Raw genomic sequence first — 26,708 nt, 5'->3', positions numbered from 1 at the left:
GGTCTGCTGTGCCATCTTGGCTATTGTCTTGGCTCTTTGGATGTTCCTTGGTTTCGCCCCTCCAAAGTGTTGGTTGCAGTCCTTTTGTTATCTGTTGTGATTAGGATTATGCTTAATTGTGTGTTTCTGTTTGGGATATATCTAGCCCCATCTTCTCCACCGTTCTACTTACTCCTGTGGAGGAGAGATCTCACTTGCATTCCATTTCCCCAGGTCAAGATACCATCATTCCTTGACTCTTACCTTCCTTTTATTATTCCCCCTACAAATTCAGTATGGCTGTAGCCACTGAAGGCCAGAAGCCTGGTATGGCCAAGCGCATCTTCTTGATGCTGGCGCCAGACTCAGCAAAAGACGAAGATGGTCGTGATAACTTCAATTCACGATCTCAATTCGTGCTTTGTGCTATGGGTGGTGCTGTCGGTCTGGGTAACCTTCTTCGTTTCCCCTCCGTCGTCTTCAATAACTATGGTCTTCAATTCTTTATCCCCTACTTCTTCGCCCTCTTCCTCGTCGGTATTCCCATTCTCATCCTCGAGATTACTCTTGGTCAAGCCTATCGCGGTGGCTGTGTCATTGCATGGAACAACGTCAACCACCGTGCAAAAGGTATCGGTTTTTCCATGGTCTTCAACGGCTTCAGTGTGGTCGGATACTATGTGCCCATCTTGGCTTTCGCCATGGCCTATTTCCGCATGTCGTTCCAGAGCCCTCTGCCTTGGGATGGGAAAGATACTATTAAATTCTTTAACGAAGAGGTCGTTCGAAATGTCGATCCCGTCGGTGGAGAGGACGGTGGAATGCTACACTATCCTGGCCGCGGTATTGTAGGCGAGACGTTTGGTTGGTGTATGATGATCTGGGCTGTCGTGTGGATGTGTACTTTCAAGGGAGTCGGCCTTACAGGTCGAGTCATCTATGTCACCATGGCCCTGCCTCTCGTCCTCATCGGTATCTTGGCTATACGCTCCCTCTCTCTGCCAAATGCATCTGATGGTTTCAAACTCTATGTCGGTATGTGGCGAAGCGAGTCTCTCCAGGGCCCTGGTGTATGGCAGGACGCTTTTGGTCAGATGTTCTTCTCTATCGGAGTTGGTTTCGGTTACTTCACATCATACGCCTCATACAACAACAAGTACGCCAATGCTGTTCAAGATGCCTTCATCATTGCACTGAGTAACTCGGCCATCGAAATCATCTCTGCTTTGGCCGTCATGGGTGTCGTCGGTTTCTTAGCTATTAACCCTGGCGATGTTCCGCCCTTGTCCACCTTCAGCTCCGGCTTTTACTACTACCCCGAGGCTCTTGCTCAGATGCCTGGAGCCAATTTCTTCTCTGCTCTATTCTTCCTCACATTGGTACTTCTAGGTCTTACATGTGTGTTTGCTCTAGCCGAGGTTCTCGTCACCATGCTTTGCGACAGTGACCTCGGCAAGCGAATTCCTCGCTGGGTCATTTCTACCTCTGTCATCATCCTGGGTGCAGTCACTGCCCTCATCTACAGCAGTGAATTTGGCTTTGCCACACTCGATGCTATTGACATGTGGGTCAACGACATCGCTCTCTTTGTCACTGTATGGTCCGAGACGTACATGGCCTGTACGCTATACAGATGGAGAGACCCTGTTGACCAGATCGGTATCGTCAGCTACCTTGTATACAACGCTGGCTACGTGTTTTCTCTTTTCATCGGTATTCTCCTCGGTCATCTTGTCACTCCTGCTGCTGGTGCGGGTGCTGGTTTTGGTATCTTCATCGCTTGCTCTCTCATCTCAGCTCTTGTCGGCAAAGCCCCTACCATTCCTGCTCCTCGATTCTGGGGCAAGAATGCTGTTCTAAGCCGCTTCTGGTACGCGGCCTTTTACTCGGTATGTATCACCCCATTCAACCACAAGACAACCACTGACTGTATCTAGGGCCAACAACTCCGTAGAGATCTTAACAATGTCATCTCTGCTGGGGGCAAGAACTGGAAGATCCACTGGGTCTGGCCCATCTGCCTTAAATATGTCACTGGTCCTGCCGTCGCTTTGGTCTTTTCCTTTGCGTACCCCAAGTTCCTCAACACGTATCAGAATAACCCTCCCTACATCTACAGCTTCGTTCTCATGCATATGGTTGTACTTTTTATCGTTGGTGCTTTCGTTGTACCCCGCTTCTTCAACATTCTCATCCCTGCGCACCGACTGGAGCGTGGTGATGGCAAGTATGATGTTGCACCCCAGATGACCATTGACAACGCACCTATTGTTAATAATGGTGGTATCGAGGAGGGGCAGGCTGATATGATTCAGCATAGCAATGGAGAGGGTAGCTTCGAGGGTGGCAAGGCTGCTTTCAGGGATGATACTCCCAGGACTAATCCTGATGTGGCTCGAACTACACAGTGATGCTTGGATGGATGATTTGCCTTTCCTTTTGAAGGCTGAGGACTTGTATGTTTATGTAAGGACCTAGTTCCATAGTTGTCTAGACTGTATTGTATCCATTTTTGCTTTCCACTAGTACCAATTGCCCTCGTTGTAATTGTGTCTAGCACAGCGGTTAAGGATTGAAAGTTATGCGAGGATTTACAAATGTGCTTCGCGCCATATTTGATATTATTGTTAGATTCTTCGCAACGGATTTCACAAACTCGACCGAAGACTTCAGTATAATCTAAAATTCACTTCGTCAAACCACCCCACACTAACAGGATCTCAGCTTTCTGACCCCGTTTTCAATAACTCTACAGAGCATTATTACCCTCCACATTATCCTTGAATCCCTGCACTCCAGTACCCTGTTCAGGACTGGGGTTGCCCCTTTCACATTGTGGCTGAAAGGGTATCCTAGTATCGATCATGTGGTGCAACAAGTGTTGACGAAATAGCTTCTCGTTTGAATCTTGGACGTATGCATGGTAAGCTTCCAATCTTTCCCGAACTCCAGGCCACCACGGCACAAGATAATAGCATGTTTGGAAAGCATCTGTGCCGGTATCATAACGGCCCTGGCTGTCAAACTAGTTTCGACCGTTAGTAATGATAAACAGAACAATATATGTTGCTATCCAAGCTTACCAACACGCCAAGGTTATACCAAGCAACATAAATATGTGAATCTAGACTCAGAGTTTTAGTCAACAATGTGACATTGTCCTCGTATTGGCGGGTAGCAAAAGATAAAAGGCCAAAAGAGTGCCAAAAAAAAGCACAATCCGGCTGGAAAACGAGTGCGTATCGAAAGCATAGCCGCGCCATCTCGGCGACATCTAAAAGCATATATGCCCTCCCCATTAGGTAATAGTACTCCGCGTTTCCACTGTCTAAAAGGGGGGTTAGCGTGGATCGAAATGTGAGCTGAAATTTTCCATGAACTCACCCGACTCGACAGCAGTGCGTAAGTGAAGTATTGCCTTGATAGTAAGTTTTCTAGCTTCTTGGTCATCTGTTGTTGGTTTGTGTGCTTTCTGTATCATTACGAGGCCGAGAAATGCATTCGCCTCGGGATTTTTGGGGTTGTCAGTCACACGCTCGAAAGCATCTCTGATATCTCGAACAGGTTCAGTGGAGTAAACAACCTTGAGTCTGCGAAAAGTCTCTGTTTGGTCCTTGACAGTCATCAAAGGAGCCTGCGGGCCGACCTTTGTTTCATTGCCACAGGAAAACTCCGAATCTTTGCCAGTGGCAGCTGTTGAATCTTTCCGGTATAAGGCTAGAAGTGGAGATGAATCTGGACTTGTCATGATCCATCGACCACAATTAATGCTAGTGAAGACGTCAGTTAACAGCAACTTGGCAGCTCGTCTGATCATGATTACCAGGATTTACGGTAGTCGTGTTGCAATATATGTTCCACAAGGTTCCCTGTGCATGTTGGATCCACGCAGGTCTCTTGGGGGCCAGCCCTTTTGACGAGCATGGCCTGCTCAATATGTAGTCCCGATGTTATCATGCCTTCCCATGACAACTCGTTGATCTGCAAACCGGTTTTTGAATGGGTAATAGTGAATAGGCTCTGCATGATGTGTTCTGCGCCAGGCCTGTCGTTTGCATACACTACACACCGAAGCAAATCGCAAAACGACTGCTGCTGTTAGTTACTCCCCTCTGATAAAGGTTGTTTATAATTCCTACTTACATCCCAGGTTTGGCAGGCCTGAAATGGAAGGGCCCAGCTCTCACCATGGGCATCATCAAGCCGAACGATGTCTAGAGTCAGATGGAGTGGTATCGCCTCGATAGCTTTGATGATCTTTTTCAGTTGTCCACTTATATCTAGCAACATGCGCCTGTTGTCTTGTTAATGATTGGACATGCCAAGTTGTTCTCGTGATACTTGCGTGTTTCTGCCAATCGCTTCAAGCATTTCCCTCGAACATTTTGCGAGGCTGGTTAAGAGTCAGTCGAATGAGGTCTAGAACCATCAAGTGAATACATACAAAACGAACAAATCCTTCACATCTTTCATGAGAGAGTATAGAATCTTCACATGACGAGTTACAAATTCAGCATGGCGACGGACTACTGCTGAAACCTTTTCGGTCTTTCGTGTCAGTTGAAACATGCTCTTCTCAATTCCAGTCATGCTTTGTTCAATCAAATTGTATTGCTTGGACTGGGCATCGGCCTGAATGGCTGCATTGACCGTCAGAGTGTTGACTGACGCTTGCGTTTTTGATACAATGTTGAGAATATTGGAAGCGTGTCCACCTATGACATTTGCGTGCTTTTCGATGATCGCAGATTGGTTGTCTCCTATGCCTTTGGACTGTAAGGATAATTGTTTGACACGAGCTCTGTAATCAGATTAGTTATCTGTCTTTTGATACCCATAGGATTGCGAACAATTGCTGGACACTCAAGAGGATATTGATAGCGGCCATTTGAGACAGAATTGTCTTTCGTAGCGCGTCTACATCACCTTGAGATATCATAGACCAGTGAAGCCTCTCGCCGATGCTGCTAAGACTTTTCGTTGATCTGAAGTGCCCTAAGCTGCTTTCCTTAGACCGCATCTTGTTTGCCATGGTCTGCAAGGGCTGCGAGCAGTGTACAACGATGGCTCTGATCTTCTCTAGTGTCTGAAGCTCTTCCATGCAGTCGGGTTCCATTGTCAAGACATGTTTGAGGGTGCTGTGGACAAGGTCCAGTTCGGCACGGAGCTGCTGGAAGTGAGTTGGAGCGTCCTTGTAATTTCGCAGCTCGATAGCGATGCGCTCAAAGAGACCCAGCACAGCGATAACATCTCCGATTCCATATCCGAACGACATTCTCAGACGCTGTTAGTGAGATGATGATAAGTTCTGGAGGCCTCCATCATCGTGTTTCTGCACCTGCTCAGCCTCATTTCAGGCTGTGATTCCGATACATCGCTACATACATACTGCATATTATGATTTGCACAATATGATATGATCTTGGCATCAAAACAAGCCTATTATATCTCTCCATATGTGGAATTATCAAAGGTATTCTAGAGCCACAATTCGAAGGAATCGATAAAGCCAACAAGAACTGTACTGATGCCACACCTATCATACATCAGTCCGTCCCACAGGTATCATTAGGTAGTGTTGCAGGATAGTGTTTTAGTTCAAGAGGGATTTATGCAGTCATTTCTACAAAAGAATAAGTCCGCGGTTTTCAGCTTGTGTCCCGGCATGAATGTCTCAGAACCGCGTACACAAAAAGAAGTGATCTACGTTTCTACCTGCGTAAATCCCAGTATTCGGACTAATCATCGGTTGCATGAGCTTGTGTTGTCACTTTACCTTTGTTGACCGCTATAAGATTTTAGGAAGAAAACAGGAAATCTGGCACCTTTTCAACCATTGACATCACTATCAAGTCGAGCGCATGTCAACGATTTCTCCTGGTATTTTGCTATATAACAGGACTTCGTTGCCGTGTGAGCGACAAAAGGATCTTGCATCCCTCAATATCCCAAACTCTATCATCCAACATACAGACCCAATCTCTCTACCTCTAACATGGATACTATTAACCCAAGCTCGGACAGTCTGGAAGCCACGTCTTCACATCGGGGCCCGACTTACCCCGTTGATTTTATCATGGACGTCCAGCTTCAAACGAAGAATGGCACAGATTTACCTCTGTATAACAAGACATTGGAGCTTCAAAAACGAAAAGCAAAACAAACTGATCCATTTCCTCCGGACACCATGCCTCCGAGTATCAAACGAAATGAGGGCAACAGGTCAGATGTATTCGATTCTGAAAAAGAAGACTACTGGCTCTTTTATGTTCACCTCAACAATTCAGAACTTGAGATCGCCATAGGAGGGGAAGAACCAATCTTTGTCACTTCGAGACCAAATTGGAACACGATCACCGATAAGGACGAGAATGAGCAGGTGGTGCTCAATGAAGGCGGAGAACGTTATGGACTATCCTGGCAATACGGGGCATACGGTCGATGTTTTGACCGATTTGTGGCTGTTCGGACACCCAAGATGGACAACCCGGCCATCTCTCTGCGTGTCCATGGCCACTACGGAGGTGTCCACTGGGTTGGACTCTTCACTAAAACGGGTGTCGACAACACCAACCATTTCATTGCAGTACGAACCTCCAATCGCCTCCTCCCCGACTATGCCGAGCGGACAAAACAGTACCCTGGTTACAGAGACTGGTACACCGAGGATGGTCCTGTCAATATCCTGGATTGCGCCCTGACGCTGTTCCCTAAGCAGTTGTATGGTACAACAACGAACTCCCCTGAACTGTACAGTAAATTTGTCACCCAAGACCCATATAATAAGGTCGGAGTCGAGCACTTTGAGCATGTCCTGCGGGAAACGAATGGACGTCCTCCATGGCCTAAGCGATATACCTGGGCGGCTCGTGGAACGACTTGGATTCGTATCCATCCTAAATTCTCACCGCCACTGGCTATTAGTGACGAGTGGTTTGACTATGTGTCAGGGATCATGTTGAATCACAAAGCTGAAAGTAAAGGGTGGGAAGTACTCTTTCGCGTGCTTGGCGCTTTGTCAGACATCCTCAAAGGTGTTTTCACTATCAGTGTCGCTGAAGTCGTTGGAGGTATAATCAAGTTTGGTGGAGCTTTGACTGAGACAGACATGCATCAAAATGCCGATGTCGACGGTTTCGTCACTTCTATCACTGGATTCATAGACGCGGGGAACAAGAAGCGTCGAGACAGTAAGAAAAAGCCGGCTGAAAAACCAAACACTACCAACATTTTGGTTTTGATACAACACATCGAGGCCGGTAGATATTCTACTCGTGATCTGGGTAGCAAATCCGTCGATTCCGAGTAGCTGAGAGGCGCAATGCGACTAGACTGAAGCCCAGTCTGCTTTTTGATGCTTGTCAGGCATGATCAATTATGAGATATTGGGACTTGTGCGTGCGTTTGTGCGTTGGGAAACTTGAATAATATTTTCTCTTGAATACATATACTTAGAAACTACTCGCTACCGGTTGAGTTATCTTTATAATTCCTTCATGGCCCACTCCATTGTACTCTTGATTGCTTTATCCTGATCTTCAACAGGCTCGTATCCCAATATCTTCCTCGCTTTATCCAAAGACCAGCAACAACCTGTATCAAGATGATCCATATTAATCCTTCGTAAACTAGGCTGTATCATGCCCAACGTGAAAACCCAGTACAACCATTCGGTAGTCGACGCCATTGACTGCATAACAGACAGAGGAATACGCGTCACCTCTTCTGATTTGACAGGGTTGCCGGCGGCAGCATAAAATCTCCTACAAAAGTCGAAGAACTTCTGTGGTTTTCCATCAGAGATGAAGAATGCTTCGCCACCGGCTCGGTCGCGACTTGAAGGATCGAGGAGAGTTTTCGTGGCTAGTAAATGCGCCTCTGCTGCCTTTCGTACATATAAGACTTCAAAAAGCTTATCGTCTTTGCCAACTTGCATCTTATGCTCCTTCTTTCGCATGCTCGACATCAACTGAGGGATGAAGTTGGTATCATATTCGCCATAAATACCAGGGATTCTGATGACAGAGGTGTACAACTCGTCCGAGTTTGCAGCAATGACAAGTCTTTCGGCCAGTCCTTTTGACAGGGCGTAGGCATTGGGTGCATTGGTCGCGTCATATAGTTGAGCATTCTCTTCCGACAAAGGTTCTTGTGTCGGTACAACAGCCTGATTGGATGAAGTGAAGACAAAGGCTTGCGTGTGACTACAAGCTTTTGCGGCTTCTAGCAAGATCTTGGTACCGTCGATATTGGTTTTGATCAATGCTTGTCGAGTATCGAGATATGATGGGGATACAGTATGGATAACCGCATGGGGCTTGAATTTCTGGAAGACTTGGTCGATTTGATCTCGAGATGTAAGATCAAGTAAAAGGAGAGAGATGCGCGATTCATCCGAAACATCGACAGGAACCTTTGGATGGCGACTGGTGATGGCAACGGTAGTCGTAGAGTCGTGAAGGAGTTGTCGGACAACGTGGCCCCCCAAGAAGCCACTTCCACCCGTCACAAGCACGCGTGTTGGAGATTCCATGTTCAGCTGAACTTGTTGTCTTTTAGTTGGGGAAGTATTTGCGTACCTCTGAGTAAGAAGTTAATTTGGGCTGTCAGGCTCAAAGTTATGTTAATTCTCAGTTGATCAGAACAAAGTCTACATGGTCTGTAGAATCCTTCGAATCCTTCAAATCCTTCAAATCCATCGAATCAATATAATTGGTCACTTTACGAATCCCCCTAAAAGTCAGATATGAGCAACTAATAAATTGACTCAAACACAAACTACCCTAATACAATAAATTGAACCATGTTTCCAAAATGAAACTGATGTAATTGCCCTTTCATACGCGTAGAATATCCTATTACATAGTTGAAATACCAGTGGTACCATTGGCATTGGGCTTCTTGGGGGGATCAAGTTGCCAAAGCTGATGTCTTTCAGCCCATGTCCTCTCCACTGCCTTTGTGTATTCGCCAAGATCCTTCTGGTTCTGCAACTCGGCCTTCTTCATCTTGGCAACACCCTCCTTACCAGGACCCAATAAACAAGGCTCGTCTTTACCGTGGTTGTTCTCAGGACGGTACTTGATACTCTCGGCATTCAAACGTTGAATCAGAGAATTATGAAGAACAGCGTTGCGCGGGATGTCACGGAAGCTGCCAAAGTTGGGTTTCCATCGCCACGACTCCCAGCCCTTCTTGGCCTCATCTGGATCATTGTCATTGAGTTCCCATCTTGGAATTCCTGGGATCATTTCTAGGATATGGTCAGTGATGCTGTTTCATAAAGGTGTTCAAATGTAGTCAGACTTACCCATAAAGTTCCACAAAATGACTTTGAAGAAAGAAGACCCGTATCCAAACCTGAGAGTATCATGCTGAAATCCTTCAATGACATATTTCTGCAGATTGGTCTTCTTACCCTTGGGAGCCTTCTTGCCCATACTCTCCATGAACTTGTCAACGGTATGACACCAGTGGACACGAGACTTCTCATCGTGCTCGCCAACGAGAGTGACTTCTCGAATCATCCAGTCTAGAGCCATGTCGCTCATCTGAAGATCATTATTCTTGAGACCACCCGTCACATCAGCAGGCTTCATGCTCTTGAAAATGCACCCAAGACGCCTGTACCATGTCATCTTGTCGGGTGACACGAGCTCAGGCATAGCAGGCCATCCTCCGCCGATGTCGCCATGGTTGCCAGGGAACCAAACTTCTCTGATATCCTCTTCATTCTCCAGTCTTTCCTTCTCCTCCTCTTCCTCGTCTTTCCTCTTCTGCTCCTCTGTTCGTTTATCCTTCTTCACCTTCTTACACTTCTGGCACTTTCCTAGCCTCTTCGCTGCCTCCTTCTCCTTTGCCTCCTTGACGACGGTTCGGATATCTTGTGCCAGAAGAGCGGGCTTGAACTTGACACGCCGTTCATCAACAGCAACGGCGTGGCGAACATGTTTTGCAGTGCCAGTAATCTCGACAGGTGCTGGGGCGTTTTTCTCAACGACGGCGACAGAGTTGACACAGTCCCACATTCCCAGGAAGAAGACTTTGATGTTCTTGTGGTTCTTCGGATCTGTGCCCTCATTTCGACAAAAGGTCTGACTGAAAGCCTTGACTTCCCTTCTGGCGATCTTGGTCTTGGATCGCCTTTTGATGTTGACGTTGCCAGCCATGAAGGTAGTATTGTCTTCCTCGTCGTCAGTTTCGGTAGGTTCTTCAGCTCCAGCAGGGGAATGTTCGACTGATTCATCAGCGCATGTACATTGAGAATAACCATTGACGCCGTTGGTCTGGCCATTTGGTACACTGTTAGGCTGATTGTGTCGATTGAGCAACGGCGTAGAGTCAGTATGGGTCGATGCTTCTTCAGGAGCACCCATGGCCCAGACACCGCCTTTCTGCGCAGCGATACGATCCTCGCTCTCACTTTCCAGAGCCCGGGCGTAGAGACGATAGGCAAATGGTACCATTTCCTCATTGCCCTTGCACAGAAGACCAACTTTGTTAACCATGCGCGATAGATACTTGGCAGTGTAAGCGCCACGGCTGAAACCAAAGATGTAGATCTTGGCCTTGGGTTCATAATGTCGCATGAGGAAACGGTAGCCGGCCATAATATGAGAGTCAAAGGTTGTTCCAAAACCTTGGTCGATGGTTTTGGAAACCTTACTCTTGATCTCCCCTAGAGTAGACTTGTGGATGGAGCTCTCATTCGCATCGTAGGTGCCGATTCCGGCTACACAGGATGTTGGACGGAGTTTATAAGAGTTGCGGGGGGAAGGATTACTTACTCTGATAATAATGGTACTGCTTGTTGTTGTTGCGATCAAGCTTTCGTAGAATCTTGACGACATTGGTGTCGGCATTGGTACCGCTGAAGGTGTTGCCAGTACCATCGAAGCAAAGAATGAGTTTGACGTGTTCATCTTGAACGAACGCCTCCTCGAGATGAGCGTTTGTGGCAGACGGCATTGTAATAAGATTCACAACGTCAATGATAAGGAGATACAGATGATTTGAGTAGTGAGGTGAATACTGATTGTTAGTATGGGGAATTATAAGCTTTTATCATTTTCACATGTCCTCAGCTGAACAAAAAGACAAAAGTCAAAGTTGCAACACCAAATCGAATCTCACGTAAAGGCGTCCAATAGCTCACAGTCGAGAACTCTATGTCTCAGCTCCGCACAGCCACAAAAGTCATAGCTTCACCCGTTTAGTTCGTGCCGTGCCGCTCGAGTCTTCCCCAAGCAAATAGTTCAGTGAGCTAGTGAGTGGACTAGGGAATTTCAGCAAGCCACTTTAGTGAGATTCCCATGCAGCTGAAATACTGGACTTCTCCATACCCTTGTCCATTGGTGGGGTCTAGACTTTGAACATGCCACCGGTGAATATGCAGGGGAACTGGATGAGAGTCACATTCCAGATAAGTCTTTCTATTATAGCTGACTGGTGAGACAAGAACTTTCAGCTTTGCCAAAGCGATTGCGGCTGACGGAAGAGTTCGAATTGAGAATGCATGGCTATTTTAGAGGAGACATGGTCTAACTCTTCCCAGACATGCTTCGAAGTAGCAGAGATGAACCCTTGTACCTTTGTCTCTTCTCACAAGGGCTTTCGCTTCAGGGTATATGGCACAGTGCTGTCGCGACATACACATGTATCCCACAATGTGGTTTCTACTACCCATCCTTGAAAAACTCAGGATAAAGCGATCGCAACTCCTCAAGACTACGAACCTGATGCTGTGATGCAGGTGTATCAGGCAAAGGGAACCCCTCTTCTACATAATGAATAGCCATCCAACCAGCTTTTTGAGCTCCAACACAATTCTTGTGAGAATCATCTACCAGAGTCAGTGGTCAGTCATGTCACAAGAACTTAAACTCACCAATCAAATAACACTTGGAAGTATCAGAAACTCCTGCTTCTCTCATGGCTTTCATAAACATTTCCTTCTGCGGTTTGCAAACAAACGGCACCTGGGTATAATCGCAGTACGTCAAACCCTCGAATAAATCATCCACGCCCAACAACCTAACGACTTTTTTTCCATGATTGACATACGCGTTGGTCAAAAGCCAGAGTCTGACTTTTGATGTATCAATGTCTTCAAGAAATTGTCGTAGTTGAGGGTTGGGTTTGATGAGGTCGTCGAGGGGAAGCGCGTCATCGACTTTGGCGTTGTAGTCCAGAGCATCAATCTGATAATCGCGCACGAGACCTTCAATTGCTTGACCGTATTGTTGATAGTAATCTTTGTGGAGACGTTCAGCTTCTTCTGGTGTGAGTCCGAGATGAGATTTGAAGTAAGAGTCGATGAGGCTTGACATGAGCTCCAGGACTTTATAATCTGAACATGGTGAGTGAGTGAGTGATGATGAGCGATGACCTGACTCACTACGTGAATACAAGCAATTATCAATGTCACTAGATAGCGTGGTTAGTAATGAAATGTAAGTAATTGTTTGTTCTTACAAGAATAAAACTGGTTTCTCTGAATCGCCGCCCACTGTGGTAAGTGTCCTCTCATTAAGTGATAGTGAAAGATGAGGAAATACTAAGATCAACGATGATGACTAGTCAACTGACTATAGTGGCACAGAAATCCACATCCACAGAGCCTCAGTGTCTTGGCAATATGACTACAATGACAGCCCATCATATCGAACTGGTGAGAGATACAACCTTACATTCAAGATAACACATCAACTGCATTTCCAATCGACTCATCGTTATATCTTGAGAACAGAATGTACTCAATCTCTGACTCTCAAGTTGCCCCCCTGCTCCAAACAATGGATACGTCACATACTCCATCCAAGTCACCTCGGCATCTTGAACCCAACTCTTATTCCCCACACCTCCTTATCTCCGCCTAAAAAACGATATCGTCATTACAAATCCTCTTTTTTTTCCCAATGCCGTGGAGCCGGTTAAATTTATTTTCCTCCTAGTCTCCTTTTCATGCTCCTCTTATAACATCCCTACGTCAGTCCGACCTGTCATGATCTTCCAACCTCATCACCATCATCACTATTAGCAGCCATGGCAGAGAGTGATACTCGTCGCTCTTCTCAGGAGCTCAGCGATCAACCTACAGAAATTGTTAATCAGCATGTATCAGCTAAATCGGTGCAGGTCGTCGGTTGGGACGGTGACAAGGATCCCATGTGTCCGAGGAGTATGTCGAGAATGCGAAAATGGTTAATTGTTTCAATTGCCTGTGTCGGTAGTCTTTGCGTGTAAGACAATTCCTCAAAAAGAAACCGAGGTCTATACTAATAGAGTTATTGTAGGACATGCGCCAGTTCAATTTACACAGCTACATATGCTCAAATGAACAAAGAGTTCAACTGCTCTCAAATCGTCGCCACTCTCGGTCTCTCAACTTTTGTCCTGGGAATTGCGCTTGGTCCTGTTCTGACTAGTCCTCTGAGCGAGTACTACGGCCGAAGACCCATTTACCTGGTATCATGGACAATGTTTATCATTTGGACGATTCCTTCAGCTGTCGCGCAAAACATCCAGACCATGATCATTGCGCGCTTCTTCACAGGTTTCGCTGGCAGCAGTTTCCTCAGTGTTGCAGGCGGAACAGCAGGAGATGTCTTTGAGAGGCATGAGATTCAGAAGCCTATGAGTTTGGTATCTCTCGCGCCCTTTATCGGGCCGGCTCTTGGACCGTTGGTTGGAGGTTTTATCAACTATAACGTTAACTGGCGCTGGACGTACTACGTTATGCTTATCTGGGCTGTTGTTCTCATGGTTGCCATTGTCTTCTTTGCGCCAGAGACGTTTCATCCTATTCTACTACGCGAAAAGGCAAGAAAGCTTCGCAAAGACACCGGCAACGATACATACCGCGCTCCAATGGAAGACGACCAAAAGCCCATCCTCGAAACACTTAAACTCTCCGTTCTCCGACCATTTCAGCTCCTCTTTCTTGAGCCCATGTGTCTATGTCTCGATCTCTACTCAGCCATTCTCCTTGGTATTTTGTATCTGTTCTTTGGCGCTTTCCCTCTTGTCTTCCGCACGAATCACGGTATGAACCTCTGGCAGGTCGGCATGACTTTCCTGGGTATCTTTGTTGGACTTATCGTCGCAACGGCTACCACGCCAATTTGGGCTAAACTTCGAATAAGATGGTTAGAAGAGCAGGAGAAGACGACAGGCAAGGCTATCAGTGAGCCAGAGTACAGATTGCCTCCGACTATTCTCGGTGCGGTGCTTATTCCTATCGGCTTGTTTTGGTTTGCTTGGACTACATACGCCAGCGTGCATTGGATTGTGCCAATCATTGGTTCTGGAGTATTTGGATGCGGGTATGTTAATCTTGACCGCTCATCTTTGAATCCTCAACTAACGTCCCATTTAGCATGCTCCTCGTTTTCACAGGTATATTCACCTTCTTGGTTGATGCCTACCCTCAATACGCCGCCTCAGCAATGGCAGCCAACAGTTTCGCCCGCTGCTCCTTTGCAGGTAGGTCTCCTATCAATTGCATTAATCACCATCGTATCTAACGTGTTATTCAGCGGCATTCCCTCTTTTCGGTATTCAGATGTACGAAAAGCTTGGTTATCAGTGGGCATCCAGTCTCCTTGCTTTTTTGACAGTTGCCATGGCACCGTTCCCTTGGCTTTTCTTCAAGTATGGGAAACAGCTGAGAGCCAAGAGCAGATTTGCTTCGAATACATAGACGTAATAATATGTTGGCGGACATGAGAGTGGTGAACAGAAAAGGATAGTTAGACTCGATGAAGTTGTATTATGTTGATATAGAATTAATCCACAGAAATAGATATAGACTTGAATTCATGGACCAAGATTAAACCTCAATATCATATACCAAATGTACCTGGAGGCATAAGACCGAAATCCGCTGGAAGCAACGGGCAAAGTCCATTCTGAAGAAGCAAATCGACGTCAATGGTATCCTCCGCCCAGAAAGAGTCAAACCCAAACTGATCAGAAGGCTGCTGTAGCATATCGTGTACCTGGTGCTCTCCTGTCCCTGAACCGTTAGTATTGTCAAATAAACCATTATTCTGCTGGCTGAACCCGTTCATTCCTTCATCCGAAATCTGCAACCCATTACCACTTCGAGATAAATCTAGAGCGGGACCCTCGTTGACACCACTACCATTGGCGATGCGAGACCTCACATCGACTATTGATCCCGCTGACAACGCCGAGCCCTGGCCTGTAAGACGTCTCAAAAGGTTCACGAATAACTTGGTTATCCATAGGCCAATGGGCCAAGATTTTGCTAGTTCACTGAGAGCGAGAATGCATTGTCGTGATTTGTTGCCAGCTAGTTGTCGACGGATAGGGTCTTTTCGGCAGATGACGAGGGTATGGATCGAGAGGGCTCCGAAAACGGCTGGTATTCTTAAGGTTGTGAGAAATTGGAAACAAGAGGTAGTTTATTTGCTTACATGTGCATCTGGGTGTAGCGCAATGTTCCGACAGCAATGAGGTCTTCTGTCATGCGGGTGATGTAGTCAGCCGCACCTCGTGCTGTCTTATCCCTTTCGGCTTCTACTGGTGACATGTCCTCGATAGCTTTCGGTCGAAATAAGAGTATAAAGTAGTTCCTGTCTATCATTAGCAAAAATACCTTGAGTGGCCTGTGTCATCTCACTGGTAGGCCATGTGCAGCTGTGTAGCCCAGAATGCTTCTCCCAACGTCTCATCAAGTGGCGCCTTTTGCATGCACTTTGGCAATTGGGACTCCCATTGCTCAAGTCTGGCTTTCAGATTGGGCACTTCGTAGCATTCCAATGCGAGACGGCGAGGACTAAATTCTCCAATAACGATATCCCCAACTAGCCGTGGGTCGTTAGCCAACGAGGTCAGTGATTCGATAGAGGGGCAACCCACGAATTTCAGCAACTTTGCACATCTCGACAAAGAAGGCTGTGTGGTATTCTTTCTGAGGTGGTATCACAGGATCGTCTATGACATCGTCGAAGTAAAGGTCCGCTTCGCTGACTGCTTCGATATCGCAGTCCTCATCTCGAATTCTGCATGGCTTGCCTAGACATGCGGCAGTATGTCGATCGCGAGTCTGATAATGTCAGATTACTGAAAAGAATGTCAAGATTGAACATACGTATATGGACCACCAAATGCGCTTACGCAGCGACCTCTTCTCAGGACTGAGTCTAGAGGCGACGGTTCTGTAAGTGGGTCAGCAAGAGTTATCAGCGAGAGACTGGACGACATACGAGCGATGCAAACCAAGAGACTGGGCATATGATGTTGCACAACCCAACCAGAACCATGCATCTTTCTGATCATCTGGTCCGTTCCACCAGAATCCCAAGAGGTGAAGCGAAGCAGCGAGAATATCCCCATCAGTCTCGTGGTCAACATCATACAACGTCTTGGCACGTAGATAGTGATATTTACGTGCCGCAACCCGGTCACCGAATCCCGCGTCTCGAATAAGATCCTCATCGCAAAATATGAAAGCCACGAGAAACATGGCATGCAAGAGCAGAGGCGAGGCTCTCCCCGTTCGGTAGAGCTTTAAGAATGACTTTCTATCAACAACTGGCCAAGGAGGGTGCACGATATCGAAAAACAAATAGACGAGACGATCGGATATCTCCCTCGATGGGAGAGTCAGTGCATCCTGCAAACGTAATGGTTCGATTTGAGGTCGGCTGGGTGCGACTGCTCTTTCGACTATGGATGCTGGGATGGGATAATGGACCTTGACTGGTTCACTGACACCACTCCTTGGAGTACATATTAGTTCGATAATGTAGGATAGACTACTTGAGTCGCCGAGGAAGAACGATCGGTCCTTGCCTTGGCATGCATTTGGTTGAGGTTGGTGCTGAGGATTCTGTACAACATTTGGCTCGACCACTTGTCGGCTTTCGATAATTCTTTCAGCTTCGTTATTTTGAGGTGTGGCAACAGCAATACTTTCAGTACTCGTAGCTCTATCTGGAGCCGGACTTTGCGTTTCTTGCAGGCGCCTAGAAGAGCGTCGCTGTTTTGACTGGACATTACTCCGTCTTACATATCTACAGGCCAGTGAGTCTCATAACTATCAACTATGATATATTCTGCACATACTTTCCACGCTTTGACTCTATCAATTCACATTCTGAGCCACGCGTGCGACAATGCCAGCAAGGTTGGCTATCCGCGGCATCGCATTTGACGCGCCGAGCATGACATGCTTTACACGCAACACGCGCTACACGTGCACGACCTGGCGTAACACTTGATGGTCTCGAGTCGCTCGGGTTACTTGACTCGGTCATTGGCGTTTGGGTTGTTGTGTATTTCTCAGCAATTGTTAATGAAAGGTTCAAGTCGGCGACTTCGGTGTCTTCACTGTGGGGCATGCCCGATCTGAGTACTAATTCCGGTCTAGTGCTGATAGATAAGCGATTAATATCTAATCTTATCTCGCCATATCTTATCGTCACCCTCAAGTGATGGTCTGGGGTAAGTTGCACAATAACTTCAAATGACTAGACGCTGGAGGCGATTTCAAAAACAAAGCATCATATACTACCTGTAAGACATCAATCAGTTTCCTGTTTCTTCCATATGTTAGAGTGTTCATGTTAGCAACATATACCGGTCAAGCTCGAACCGAAAGTTATAGCTTGGAATGTTGGATGTAATTTAACTTTGCAAACTTCATTGCAACACGATCATATGATTGCATACTACCACAAATGGGGGGGGGGTTATTAAACTCCAGACTGTCATCAGGCTTCTATTTAAAAATATCATATATTAAGATAGGCCCTCCACGTTATGGAGACGAGAAAGAAAATGTGGTCTGTACAATATGCCGTTCTACTCGTTGGCTAGCCGGGAGGGGGTGCCAACTAAGCAAGCTTAGTTGGCCACAAAAGTATGAGACAAGGCGAAAAGTGTGAGACAACCCCGCACAGGCTGCTGTCGCAAAATCATGACTTTTGCCCGCCAAAACCAATGATTTCTAGGACATCAATCAGTAAAAAAGTCATATATCACGTCCATCAAAATTATGCCCTCACAATCAAATCTGAGAGCTGCTCAGGCCGTTGTTCTTTCACGCCAGCGACTTCGCCGCGGTCTCAATCGTGATGCTGCCGGCCGCCGAAAGAAGCCACTGACTCTTCGTGCTGCTGAAGCTCGATATGCCGGCTCTGCTCGTGCATCTATCGGCCGCATCGTCAAGAGACTTGAGGCTGCGAATACCGTAGATTATGAGGATGTTGTCGATCCTAAGATGGGGCGCCCGCGGCAACTCACGGATGAGGAAGAAGAAGCTATCGTGTGTTATATCATCTGGATGGAAAAGTCAGGCCTGCCTGCCTCCAAGTGGGAAATAGAAGATGCAGCACTTACTCTGCGGCGCCGCCGTGATCCTGATGCGAGACCTGTGAGCAAGATGTGGTACTCTCGCTTCCGTGATGATCATCCTGAGCTTGCGAAATCGATATTGAAGTCGAGAGAAGCTTCGCGTGCCGAATATGAGGAAGGCGGCGTTGATGATACGAAGGAGTGGTTCCAACGCCTCAGCGATGTGATGACGAAGTACAATATCGGTGCATCAGAGACCTGGAATGCAGATGAAGCAGGAGTTAGAGTCGGAATGCTACGAGATAAGATGGAATGCCTCGTTGTACGCACCAAGAAGAAGTCAGCAACAGAGGTATTTTCTCCGCAAGATCGCGAGACTTGCACAGTCATCGGCTCAGGCAACGCAGCCGGCGCAACAACGCCCCCTGGCTGATCTTCAAGTCGTTGCCAACGCTTGAGTGGGCGTTCATTGAAGGCGATCCTGATATGCGCTTCGCTCAGTCAGACTCGGCATTCTCAAGTGCGGCGATAACGCTCGAGTGGGCGAAGCACTTCAACCGATGCTCGTGGGAGAAATCTGCTACTGTACAGAAACGTCAGCTTGATTTTGAAGAGTGGTTTGGGTGTAATGAGCACCTTCAGGATACAAATAACCGCTTGGTTACTCACGATATGCCTCCCGCGGCGAGGCCTGATGATGAGGCTGTATGGCGGCTGCTCGTTATCGACGGCTTCACAGGCCACGGCTCATTCGAATTACGAGAATATATGATAAAGTTCAATATTCTCGTAGCATTTCTTCCGCCTCATTCAACGCATATACTCCAGCCAATGGATGTAGGCGTATTTCAATTCTCTGAAGGAAGCGCATCAGAAGAAGCTTCGTGAGGCGTTGCGGAAGGGAAATCTTACCTTTGGCCGGCGTGCCTTTGCAGGAGCTTTTCAGGTATGTGCCTTCTTAATCAGCCTTCACCGAAAAAGGCCCCTTTTCTCACCAAAATCAGGAGATCTTTAATGAAGGCTTCACTGCCGCTCACATCATCTCGGGCTTCCAAAAACGGGCATCTACCCTCCCACAGACCGACCTGCCATAGAATATCTTCTCAGGAAGCAGCTCAAGAAGAAGAAGACCTTCACGCCTGCTCATTTCTCACTTCTTCCCTCAGATATGCGATTTCACGCCGCTTCCAGCACCGCCGAGACCATCGGCGAGCGATATCACGATATCCTCAGTTCTCCTACGCTCGCAGGGCTCCGGCACATTCGCAACATCGTTCATGAAGCTGTGGTGCTTGAGGATGTTATCAAAAAGTACGTGGATGATCGAAGAACTCGCATCGAAAAGCGGTATCACGAGAGAAAGCGAGGCCGCCGCGCAAAGACTGTCTCTGACCTTATTCCTACAGTATCGCTGCAAGATCTGCGAGATCAACAAGAGGAGGCTATCGCCGACGATAAGAAGAAGCAACATAAGCAGGGTATACGATTCACACGATCTGTCATCATCAAGGAGATGAACCGCCTCAAGGATGAGTGGCGAGAGAATAAAGAAGTTATCGTCAACGGCATACCAAAGAGGCTGCAGTTCAAGCAGTGGTTGGAGCACACAGGGAAGCAATATGACTATTTATCTATGGATACACAGCGTTCACAAATGACTCAAGCACTGAAAGAAGAGACTGACGGCTATATGATAGATACACAACTCCCTGATGATGTGCGTGAAGCTATCCGCAAGGCACAGTATGCCGCGAAGCCCCTCAGCGCCGTTGATCTCACCGGCCTCCCTCACAGTGATGATACGGTCACTTTCAACCTCACACAAGCACACGAGCACGAGGAAATGGATGAAGAAGACGAGATTCTTCCTGTAATTGAAGTCGCCGGCGGCAGCGAAGTCGAGATGCCCTCATCGCCGCCCTGTGCACCTGACTCTGAGTCATCACTACCTACACTTCCCTCAACTCCTTGTCCCTATCAACACCACACGCAGCTTCATGAGTCACTTCGTGATATCATCAGGGGAATAAGAACGGCACAAGAAGATAGCCTTATTGGCTAAGAAAACAGATATACGGCACATTTTGGCAGGGAAGCTGTTTCCCTTGCCAGAGCATCACCAGAGCCGTCGCAGTCATTTCTCCCACTCTGAAATAGCCAATAAATCAATAGAAGCTTCAAACTACGCCTTTTCATCAGTTTGAGCCTATTTTGACAAGATTTGAGTGTCATTTGATTGAAAAAAATGGTATTTTGGTGCAAATCACGCCAAGTGGGCATCTTCCGGGATGTCTCACACTTTTCGCCTTGTCTCATACTTTTGTGGCCAACTAAGCTTGCTTAGTTGGCACCCCCTCCCGGCTAGCCAACGAGTAATGATCTATATGCTGATACTAACATAATGACCTAACTGAAAACGTCAATCCTGTGCAGTAAAGAACAATTGCACTGGACTTTGTGATCCTCTCATCCATATGATCCTTAAACCATCTATGAAAGGACTCTTGTCGCTTTCACTAATAGTTTTGTATTCATCGGGAATCCACAATAATCTTTTCCCATCCAGTTTGATCCATTGATCAGGGCTGTCGTCGGCAAAACTATAGCCACGGAGCAAATCATTCATTTCTTCTGATCCTTTTGCTTCCTCTATATCGATAGATCCATGCTCGGTATGAAAAACTCGTTCATTGTGGCTGTCAAATTGCACATGGATTGTCCGGGTCAAATTGTGCTTAAACTTGTGTAAAATGGTTCCCGATCTCACATCCAATATGTACACGACTGGACTTGCGTCAACTGGTACACTTACCGCCAGTAGTAGACTATCAGCTGAGAAGCTGAGGGTATTGGCCTTGTTAAAAGTCCCAATTTTGGGGGGTCGTATCGTCATACAGTTTCTATCCACTGTATCCCACAGCTCGATAGTCGCAGTGCCTGATATTTGACTTTGAGAAACTGCAGCAAGCCATCGTCCTGTCTTTGAAAAGACCATTATCCAGATTCGACTATTGCCAAGGTCTAAGCTGTCGATACAACGGCCGTCAGATGTGTTCCAGATTTTGATCAGTCCTGCAACACTTGATGCAAATTGAAATGAATTGCCGAATGCCAACGAGTCTGCCGGAATATATCCATTGTTGATTTCAGTTTGCTCAGACCAGATAATCGAGCGTTTTATCCTACGCTCCTCAATGCTTTTGGAGTCATAAGGGCCCACTGAAACCTCCTCTATGCTATGAATCAACTCCCTGAGGAGTTTGCCAGTCTGAGTGTCCCAGATGGTGATTCTCGAACCAGTGGAATAGGCCCAGGCAAGTTGCCGACCGTCTCGTGAGATCGCGAAGACGTCTGGATACTTCCAACGCAACCCAATTCGTGTGTTATTACCATAGACTCTGATCTCTTTTGCTTCAGGGAAATATACCGTGAAACGATCAGTGTCAGACCAATAGAGGTCTCGCGAATCACCATCGTAAGACCCTGATCTACTGTCCTGAGACTCTATTAGATCCCAGATCTTGACTGTGCCATCCCCACATCCTGTTAAGAGACGTAGGTTGTCACTTGAGAGAGATACCGATGTAATGTGTGATACACCATTCATTGCCCATGCCAAAACACCCGTCTCAATATTCCAAATAAAAATATCATCAAGAGTGCCGGCCACTACCAACGTTGCATCAAGTGACATCGTCACGCAATCAATATCATATCGATATTGGTGGGCGGCCCTGGCTTGGACTTTGAATTTCGAATTCCATTGGTTAACACCCCTTCCCCAAACCTCAACGAAGCCTTTTTTGCCGCCTGTGGCAAGAGACAGTTTGTCCCTTGACCAGACAGCCGAAGATATTACATAGTCTGTAGGTAACATCATCGGGTCTTCGTCGAGAGTTTCCCAGATTATACAGCCTTCGCGAGTAGTTGCAGCAAGGTATTTACCATCCGCACTTAAGGCTAACGAGTAGGCGTTTTCGGGAGGTGGGAATGTGTAGAAAGAGATCTCCGTGTCTCTATTCCAGATTAGAATCCTGTTCCCGGATTGTAGATAGGCAAAAGTATAGCCGTCTGATGAGATCGCCATTGCTGAAGATCTTCCGAACTGATGCGCCTGGTGCTTAGAAACAGGATTTCCTGTCATCCGATTCCATACCTCCACTAACCCGTTGTCGGACCCCAAAACGAAAGATTCGCCGTCAGTTGAAAATGCAGCGCAATAATCGGTTATGCGTGAACATGTATCGTGTGTATGAAGACAAGTTCCGCTCCCTGCATCCCACACTTTGAGTGTACCATCTTTAGATCCAGAGATGAACGACTGGTCATCGGAAGAGTACACTACTGTGACCAATGAAGATTTGTGTGCACTTAGGGTTTGCAAGCATGCATTCCAGGTTGAATCCAAACCATTCGCCACAGTGACCCAATTCGGCGCCTCTGACTTGAAGCATCTTTTCAAAATACTCTCTTTTGGGCTAAAAACGAGGCATGCAGCATAAATTTGAAGGGGATACTTTCCAATAACATATCTGAAATATAGCAGGAATCGGTTCGCGTCATGTAAGAAGTCTCTAATCGGCTGCTCAGCTGAGCTTGACTTTCCTTCCTAAATAACATTAGTTTGAGTCAGGCACAGTGATCAGGATTAATTACCAGTAGCATTTGAAGCACCTTGATCGCTCTCATAGCTCGTGGAACATTTTGGAGTAGACTCAAAGCCTCAATCCAGAAAAGGAACTTGATTCTGAAAAAGGTATAGACTGACGATATATCTTCAGCATGCAGCGGGCTGGCGCCATTTTCTTTCCCCTCTGTTATGAAATGGTCGTGCAGATGGTCAACCCAATGAACACAGGGGTAACGAAGAGACAACAGGGGATCGGGACTGGTGGTATTGATATCTTCGTGAGCCACACCGGGATCCCGTAAGTTATAGATATCGCGCTTCAGTGCAGAGGATGCTTGGAGCGCACGCAATGCATTTTGAAATACTGAGCGATGCCTGTCTGCGATACTAGGAAGCCTATCGTCCTTGAGAAGGAAATCCACAGCAGACTGGTGTATAAAGTAAACAACCCCCTTCTGTAGGTGGATAAACGAGCCACAGGACATGATAATCTGCTCCAGCTCCATAACGTCGAGTTCGGAGGCGACATTTGCATTCATGATGCCAAGTAATTCCTCCAGAGCCACAGGGCGTATGAGGACGGAGTTGATGGCCAGAACCTCTTTGCAAATCGAAAAGTCCATCGACTCACGGCCAATATTTTCCAACATTCGATCGTATAGGTTATAAAGACCCGGAGGTGAGTTTTTGAGGATATCCATTACATGATCTCTGCGGCAGACTTTCTTGTTTGCCAACGCCTGACATACCAAAGCCACCCAGAGGAAAGTGCTCTCTGCGTTATTGGTAAGATGACTGGCAATTGTCTTGGAGATGTCAGGATTATGTTGATAAAGCTTTCCCTTGGCCAAATCTTTGACTCTCCTGTCAATGAACTTTTGGACCGCATCAGCGATAAGCTGATTATTGAGTTCAAGGGCAAGTGTTGTCGCGCTCGGTCCATCTTCCTGTAGAGCCTGTTGAATGAAGAGTGAAGGACGACTTGAGACAATGAGCTTCGCACGTGAGCCAGCTGATATATCGCAGATGAATTCGAGAAGTTCTTCGCGATGAACCATGCATTCGTCGAGTGCATCCACAACTATAATAACTTCATCGAGGCTCTCGTCATTCAGAACTGATTTAAAGATCTTTCGCAGCGCCTGCCATGCGTTGTGGTCATTGAAAAGTGTCTGGCCGCTGTCGTCGTAGTCTTTGCGAACGTGTGAGATGAGCCATGGGTACTGCTTGATAAGGTGAAAAAGTAGACCACGCAAAACACTTTTCCCATCCCTCAGCTTCTCCTCTGTAGCTTGACAAAAGAAGTAGCATAGCCGACGAAAAGGGTCCTTCTCCAGCTCCTCGATGATACCGCACAACAGCATTGTTTTTCCTTTGCCAGTGTCTCCTCTAATCCACAGGCGACGGTGTTGTGTGTTCGTTTTCCAGTCCCGGAACTGAGGATGATCAATGACCCAGCTGTATGACTCACGAAGCAGTGTTCCTTTTCCATCGAGGATTCTTTCTTTGTCTGACGAAGGGTCTGTCAGTTTCAAATGCTGCAGGCATGCCTTGTTGTCCTTCTCGTGTTCTCTCTCTTGTTGATCTTGGATAAAGCCACGCACCCCCCGTGACATCTCTGTCAGTGCATCGAGGGACCTCTGCGCGTCAAGTGACTGTTTTCGTAGATGGTCCACCATGACTTGGTTCTGGAACTTCTGTATATCCTCCCAAATCAAAGCTTCGGCGGCCTTGATGTTTTCGAGCTGACTGGTCCAGTCATCTACTTTGAAGATATTTCTCACAAATCTCTTGAGTTCGTTTTTGTGAAAGCAATAGATACTCTTGATTTGATAAGAAAGAAGTGCCTGGTAGAGGGCGATGGTGTCCTTCTCGAGTTTCCGATGCAAATCTGACTGCAGCCCATTGTCATCAACAACATAGTCTGACAGGCTCATATACTCTTGCATCTTGGATATGACATTCAAAAGGCCTGCACGGTTAATACCAGGCTGCTTAAAAGGCTGAGAAAATATCTGAATTGGTTAGCTATGTTGACAGGTAGTAGAAATATTGGCCTCCTGAGTCTTAGGGTACAAAAGTAAGAAGCTTAGGACATCTGATCCGGACATCATAAGCTGATGCACTAATTTCGTCCCTTATGCTTCCCGCGGCCAATTATTCTGCTATTTCGAGACACTGGGGATGGATAAATAACGGTTGACTTACTTCAAAGGTCAAGGACACAGCAAGCCACGGTACCTGAGCCTGAGGCACGACTGGCATGATTCGATCAACTATTCCTTTTATAGGCGTCACCATTTCGAAGAAATCGTCGACTGTTCCTTGCAATTCTGCACTTCGTTGGGTTCTATCCAACCCTTCTTGGGCAGTCTTCCTCATTTGATCCCATTTCTCTTGCGCCGAAGTTAGGACGACTTGTTGGTCTTTGTTCAAGCTTTCATCCATGTAAGGTGCCTTGGAGGATATTATCTCTTCATAAGCTTCATGGAGTTTGGTCTCATCTTCTTTGAGTTGATTGTATGCTCGGTCCCACAGCTGTTCCTGGCGTTTGGCCTTTGATGGCGGTGTTGTCTGACTCGGCGAAGATTGAGAAGATGGCGATGCTTTGGTCAGTGCAGGGCATATATCATTCGTAGAAGCTTGAGGTTCGGCGGTGGCAGCGGAAGCGACGGGAACGCTGCTGACCGGGACGACGGTAGAGGCAACTGTCGGCCGAGGATGGGGTGAAGGTTGATCTAGCTCCCTCTGGCGTTTCTTCCAAAACTTGAAAGACCCAAGACACATCTTGACTCGTCCTGCAAAACTACCTAGCGGGTAATAGACCGGTTAGTTTTCTGAGTCTTGTGGTATAAGAATGAGTAGTCTAAAATGTCCAGTCTAAAGAGCATGAACTGACCTGCTGATTCGCCCTATATGTTTCTAGCATCCAAATGATTTTGTAAGTCCGAGGAGAAGCTTTTGACAATGTGAGTGGGTGGAGATTTACTTGGAAAAGATGCGAAGGGGGCATCCGTTCAAAGATCAGAAGGCAGGGGTGCTATCCCAGCCAGCCGCTCAGATCATTCTCGCGGTTCTTGCCGCCTACGGATGTCAGAGCGGGTTCTCATGTAGGGATCGCCTATATTGTGCCCAATAAAATACCTCCAACACATCCTGCTTTTCAGCTGGCCCGCCTCATTACTGGGGCAATTTAATGTTCCCGGCTATCAAAGCCTGTCTCTTTCCGCCTTTCTACTCCCCAGGGCAGCTTCCCTGTATAATGATACATTTGTCTATGCATACCTTCAAAACCGTAAATTTCTGCGTATAACTAAAGACCAACCGGATCTGTATCTGTTACTGAGTTCCGAAAATGCGGTTTTGGAAGAGACTTTTCTCACGCACCAAAAAAGGATCTAGGGGACTCAAAGCAATCTTCGGGGATGATAGCGAACAAGCCAAAAAGATCCAAAAGAAGCTGGAAAAGTTAGGTAATCTCTAGAGCAAGAACATAAATAAACCCAGTATACCTAGCCCAAATTGGATAAACTGATCTGCAAATCTCATCCCATATATATTAACGGCCAATTCAATAGCAATACCTCGTACCCACGCCCAGATCATACTCGCGGTACCTGCCAACTGTAGATACTATATCATACATGTGAGAGCCGGATTCTTTGTATTCTGATTAGATACTCAAAAAGTATCTTCCCATCCCTGCTGGTACGCCTCACTGGTTTTGAGTTGAGGTCAATATTCCAAAGACAAACACAAACAGTGGAAACGATCT

The 26,708-nt window shown here is 46.8% G+C and overlaps 11 protein-coding genes across 11 annotated transcripts; 5 read left to right on the top strand and 6 right to left on the bottom strand.

The window, feature by feature from the left end:
* Positions 1-275: 275 nt before the first annotated feature.
* Positions 276-2,390, top strand: FPOAC1_000220 (uncharacterized protein; the record flags this gene model as incomplete). The annotated part of the gene is made up of 2 exons (XM_044844839.1): positions 276-1,868; positions 1,917-2,390. The coding sequence occupies 2 exons, from the start codon at positions 276-278 to the stop codon at positions 2,388-2,390; spliced, it is 2,067 nt and encodes a 688-aa protein (XP_044710755.1).
* Positions 2,391-2,728: 338 nt separating this feature from the next.
* On the bottom strand, positions 2,729-5,254 carry FPOAC1_000219 (uncharacterized protein; the record flags this gene model as incomplete). The annotated part of the gene is made up of 8 exons (XM_044844838.1): positions 2,729-3,004; positions 3,063-3,307; positions 3,364-3,749; positions 3,803-3,960; positions 4,123-4,273; positions 4,298-4,372; positions 4,424-4,780; positions 4,830-5,254. 8 exons carry the CDS (start codon positions 5,252-5,254, stop codon positions 2,729-2,731), a joined length of 2,073 nt encoding a protein of 690 aa, XP_044710754.1.
* A 720-nt stretch (positions 5,255-5,974) lies between these two features.
* Positions 5,975-7,288, top strand: FPOAC1_000218 (uncharacterized protein; the record flags this gene model as incomplete). Its single annotated transcript, XM_044844837.1, has 1 exon — positions 5,975-7,288. One exon carries the CDS (start codon positions 5,975-5,977, stop codon positions 7,286-7,288), a length of 1,314 nt encoding a protein of 437 aa, XP_044710753.1.
* A 174-nt stretch (positions 7,289-7,462) lies between these two features.
* Positions 7,463-8,512, bottom strand: FPOAC1_000217 (uncharacterized protein; the record flags this gene model as incomplete). Its single annotated transcript, XM_044844836.1, has 1 exon — positions 7,463-8,512. The coding sequence occupies one exon, from the start codon at positions 8,510-8,512 to the stop codon at positions 7,463-7,465; it is 1,050 nt and encodes a 349-aa protein (XP_044710752.1).
* Positions 8,513-8,837: 325 nt separating this feature from the next.
* Positions 8,838-10,947, bottom strand: FPOAC1_000216 (uncharacterized protein; the record flags this gene model as incomplete). Its single annotated transcript, XM_044844835.1, has 3 exons — positions 8,838-9,232; positions 9,290-10,711; positions 10,767-10,947. 3 exons carry the CDS (start codon positions 10,945-10,947, stop codon positions 8,838-8,840), a joined length of 1,998 nt encoding a protein of 665 aa, XP_044710751.1.
* A 710-nt stretch (positions 10,948-11,657) lies between these two features.
* FPOAC1_000215 (uncharacterized protein) lies at positions 11,658-12,308 on the bottom strand (the record flags this gene model as incomplete). Its single annotated transcript, XM_044844834.1, has 2 exons — positions 11,658-11,821; positions 11,867-12,308. 2 exons carry the CDS (start codon positions 12,306-12,308, stop codon positions 11,658-11,660), a joined length of 606 nt encoding a protein of 201 aa, XP_044710750.1.
* A 715-nt stretch (positions 12,309-13,023) lies between these two features.
* On the top strand, positions 13,024-14,680 carry FPOAC1_000214 (uncharacterized protein; the record flags this gene model as incomplete). Its single annotated transcript, XM_044844833.1, has 4 exons — positions 13,024-13,220; positions 13,275-14,303; positions 14,357-14,463; positions 14,517-14,680. The coding sequence occupies 4 exons, from the start codon at positions 13,024-13,026 to the stop codon at positions 14,678-14,680; spliced, it is 1,497 nt and encodes a 498-aa protein (XP_044710749.1).
* Positions 14,681-14,822: 142 nt separating this feature from the next.
* On the bottom strand, positions 14,823-16,471 carry FPOAC1_000213 (uncharacterized protein; the record flags this gene model as incomplete). The annotated part of the gene is made up of 6 exons (XM_044844832.1): positions 14,823-15,258; positions 15,420-15,578; positions 15,626-15,809; positions 15,865-16,051; positions 16,097-16,163; positions 16,212-16,471. The coding sequence occupies 6 exons, from the start codon at positions 16,469-16,471 to the stop codon at positions 14,823-14,825; spliced, it is 1,293 nt and encodes a 430-aa protein (XP_044710748.1).
* Positions 16,472-18,004: 1,533 nt separating this feature from the next.
* FPOAC1_000212 (uncharacterized protein) lies at positions 18,005-18,736 on the top strand (the record flags this gene model as incomplete). Its single annotated transcript, XM_044844831.1, has 1 exon — positions 18,005-18,736. The coding sequence occupies one exon, from the start codon at positions 18,005-18,007 to the stop codon at positions 18,734-18,736; it is 732 nt and encodes a 243-aa protein (XP_044710747.1).
* A 735-nt stretch (positions 18,737-19,471) lies between these two features.
* Positions 19,472-20,365, top strand: FPOAC1_000211 (uncharacterized protein; the record flags this gene model as incomplete). Its single annotated transcript, XM_044844830.1, has 1 exon — positions 19,472-20,365. The coding sequence occupies one exon, from the start codon at positions 19,472-19,474 to the stop codon at positions 20,363-20,365; it is 894 nt and encodes a 297-aa protein (XP_044710746.1).
* Positions 20,366-22,628: 2,263 nt separating this feature from the next.
* Positions 22,629-25,946, bottom strand: FPOAC1_000210 (uncharacterized protein; the record flags this gene model as incomplete). Its single annotated transcript, XM_044844829.1, has 5 exons — positions 22,629-22,781; positions 22,960-24,948; positions 25,142-25,743; positions 25,833-25,845; positions 25,923-25,946. The coding sequence occupies 5 exons, from the start codon at positions 25,944-25,946 to the stop codon at positions 22,629-22,631; spliced, it is 2,781 nt and encodes a 926-aa protein (XP_044710745.1).
* Positions 25,947-26,708: the final 762 nt, after the last annotated feature.

This window comes from Fusarium poae, chromosome 1 (assembly GCF_019609905.1).
Source record: "Fusarium poae strain DAOMC 252244 chromosome 1, whole genome shotgun sequence".
NCBI lineage: Eukaryota > Fungi > Ascomycota > Sordariomycetes > Hypocreales > Nectriaceae > Fusarium > Fusarium poae.
This window is presented reverse-complemented; position numbering and strand designations above follow the sequence as displayed.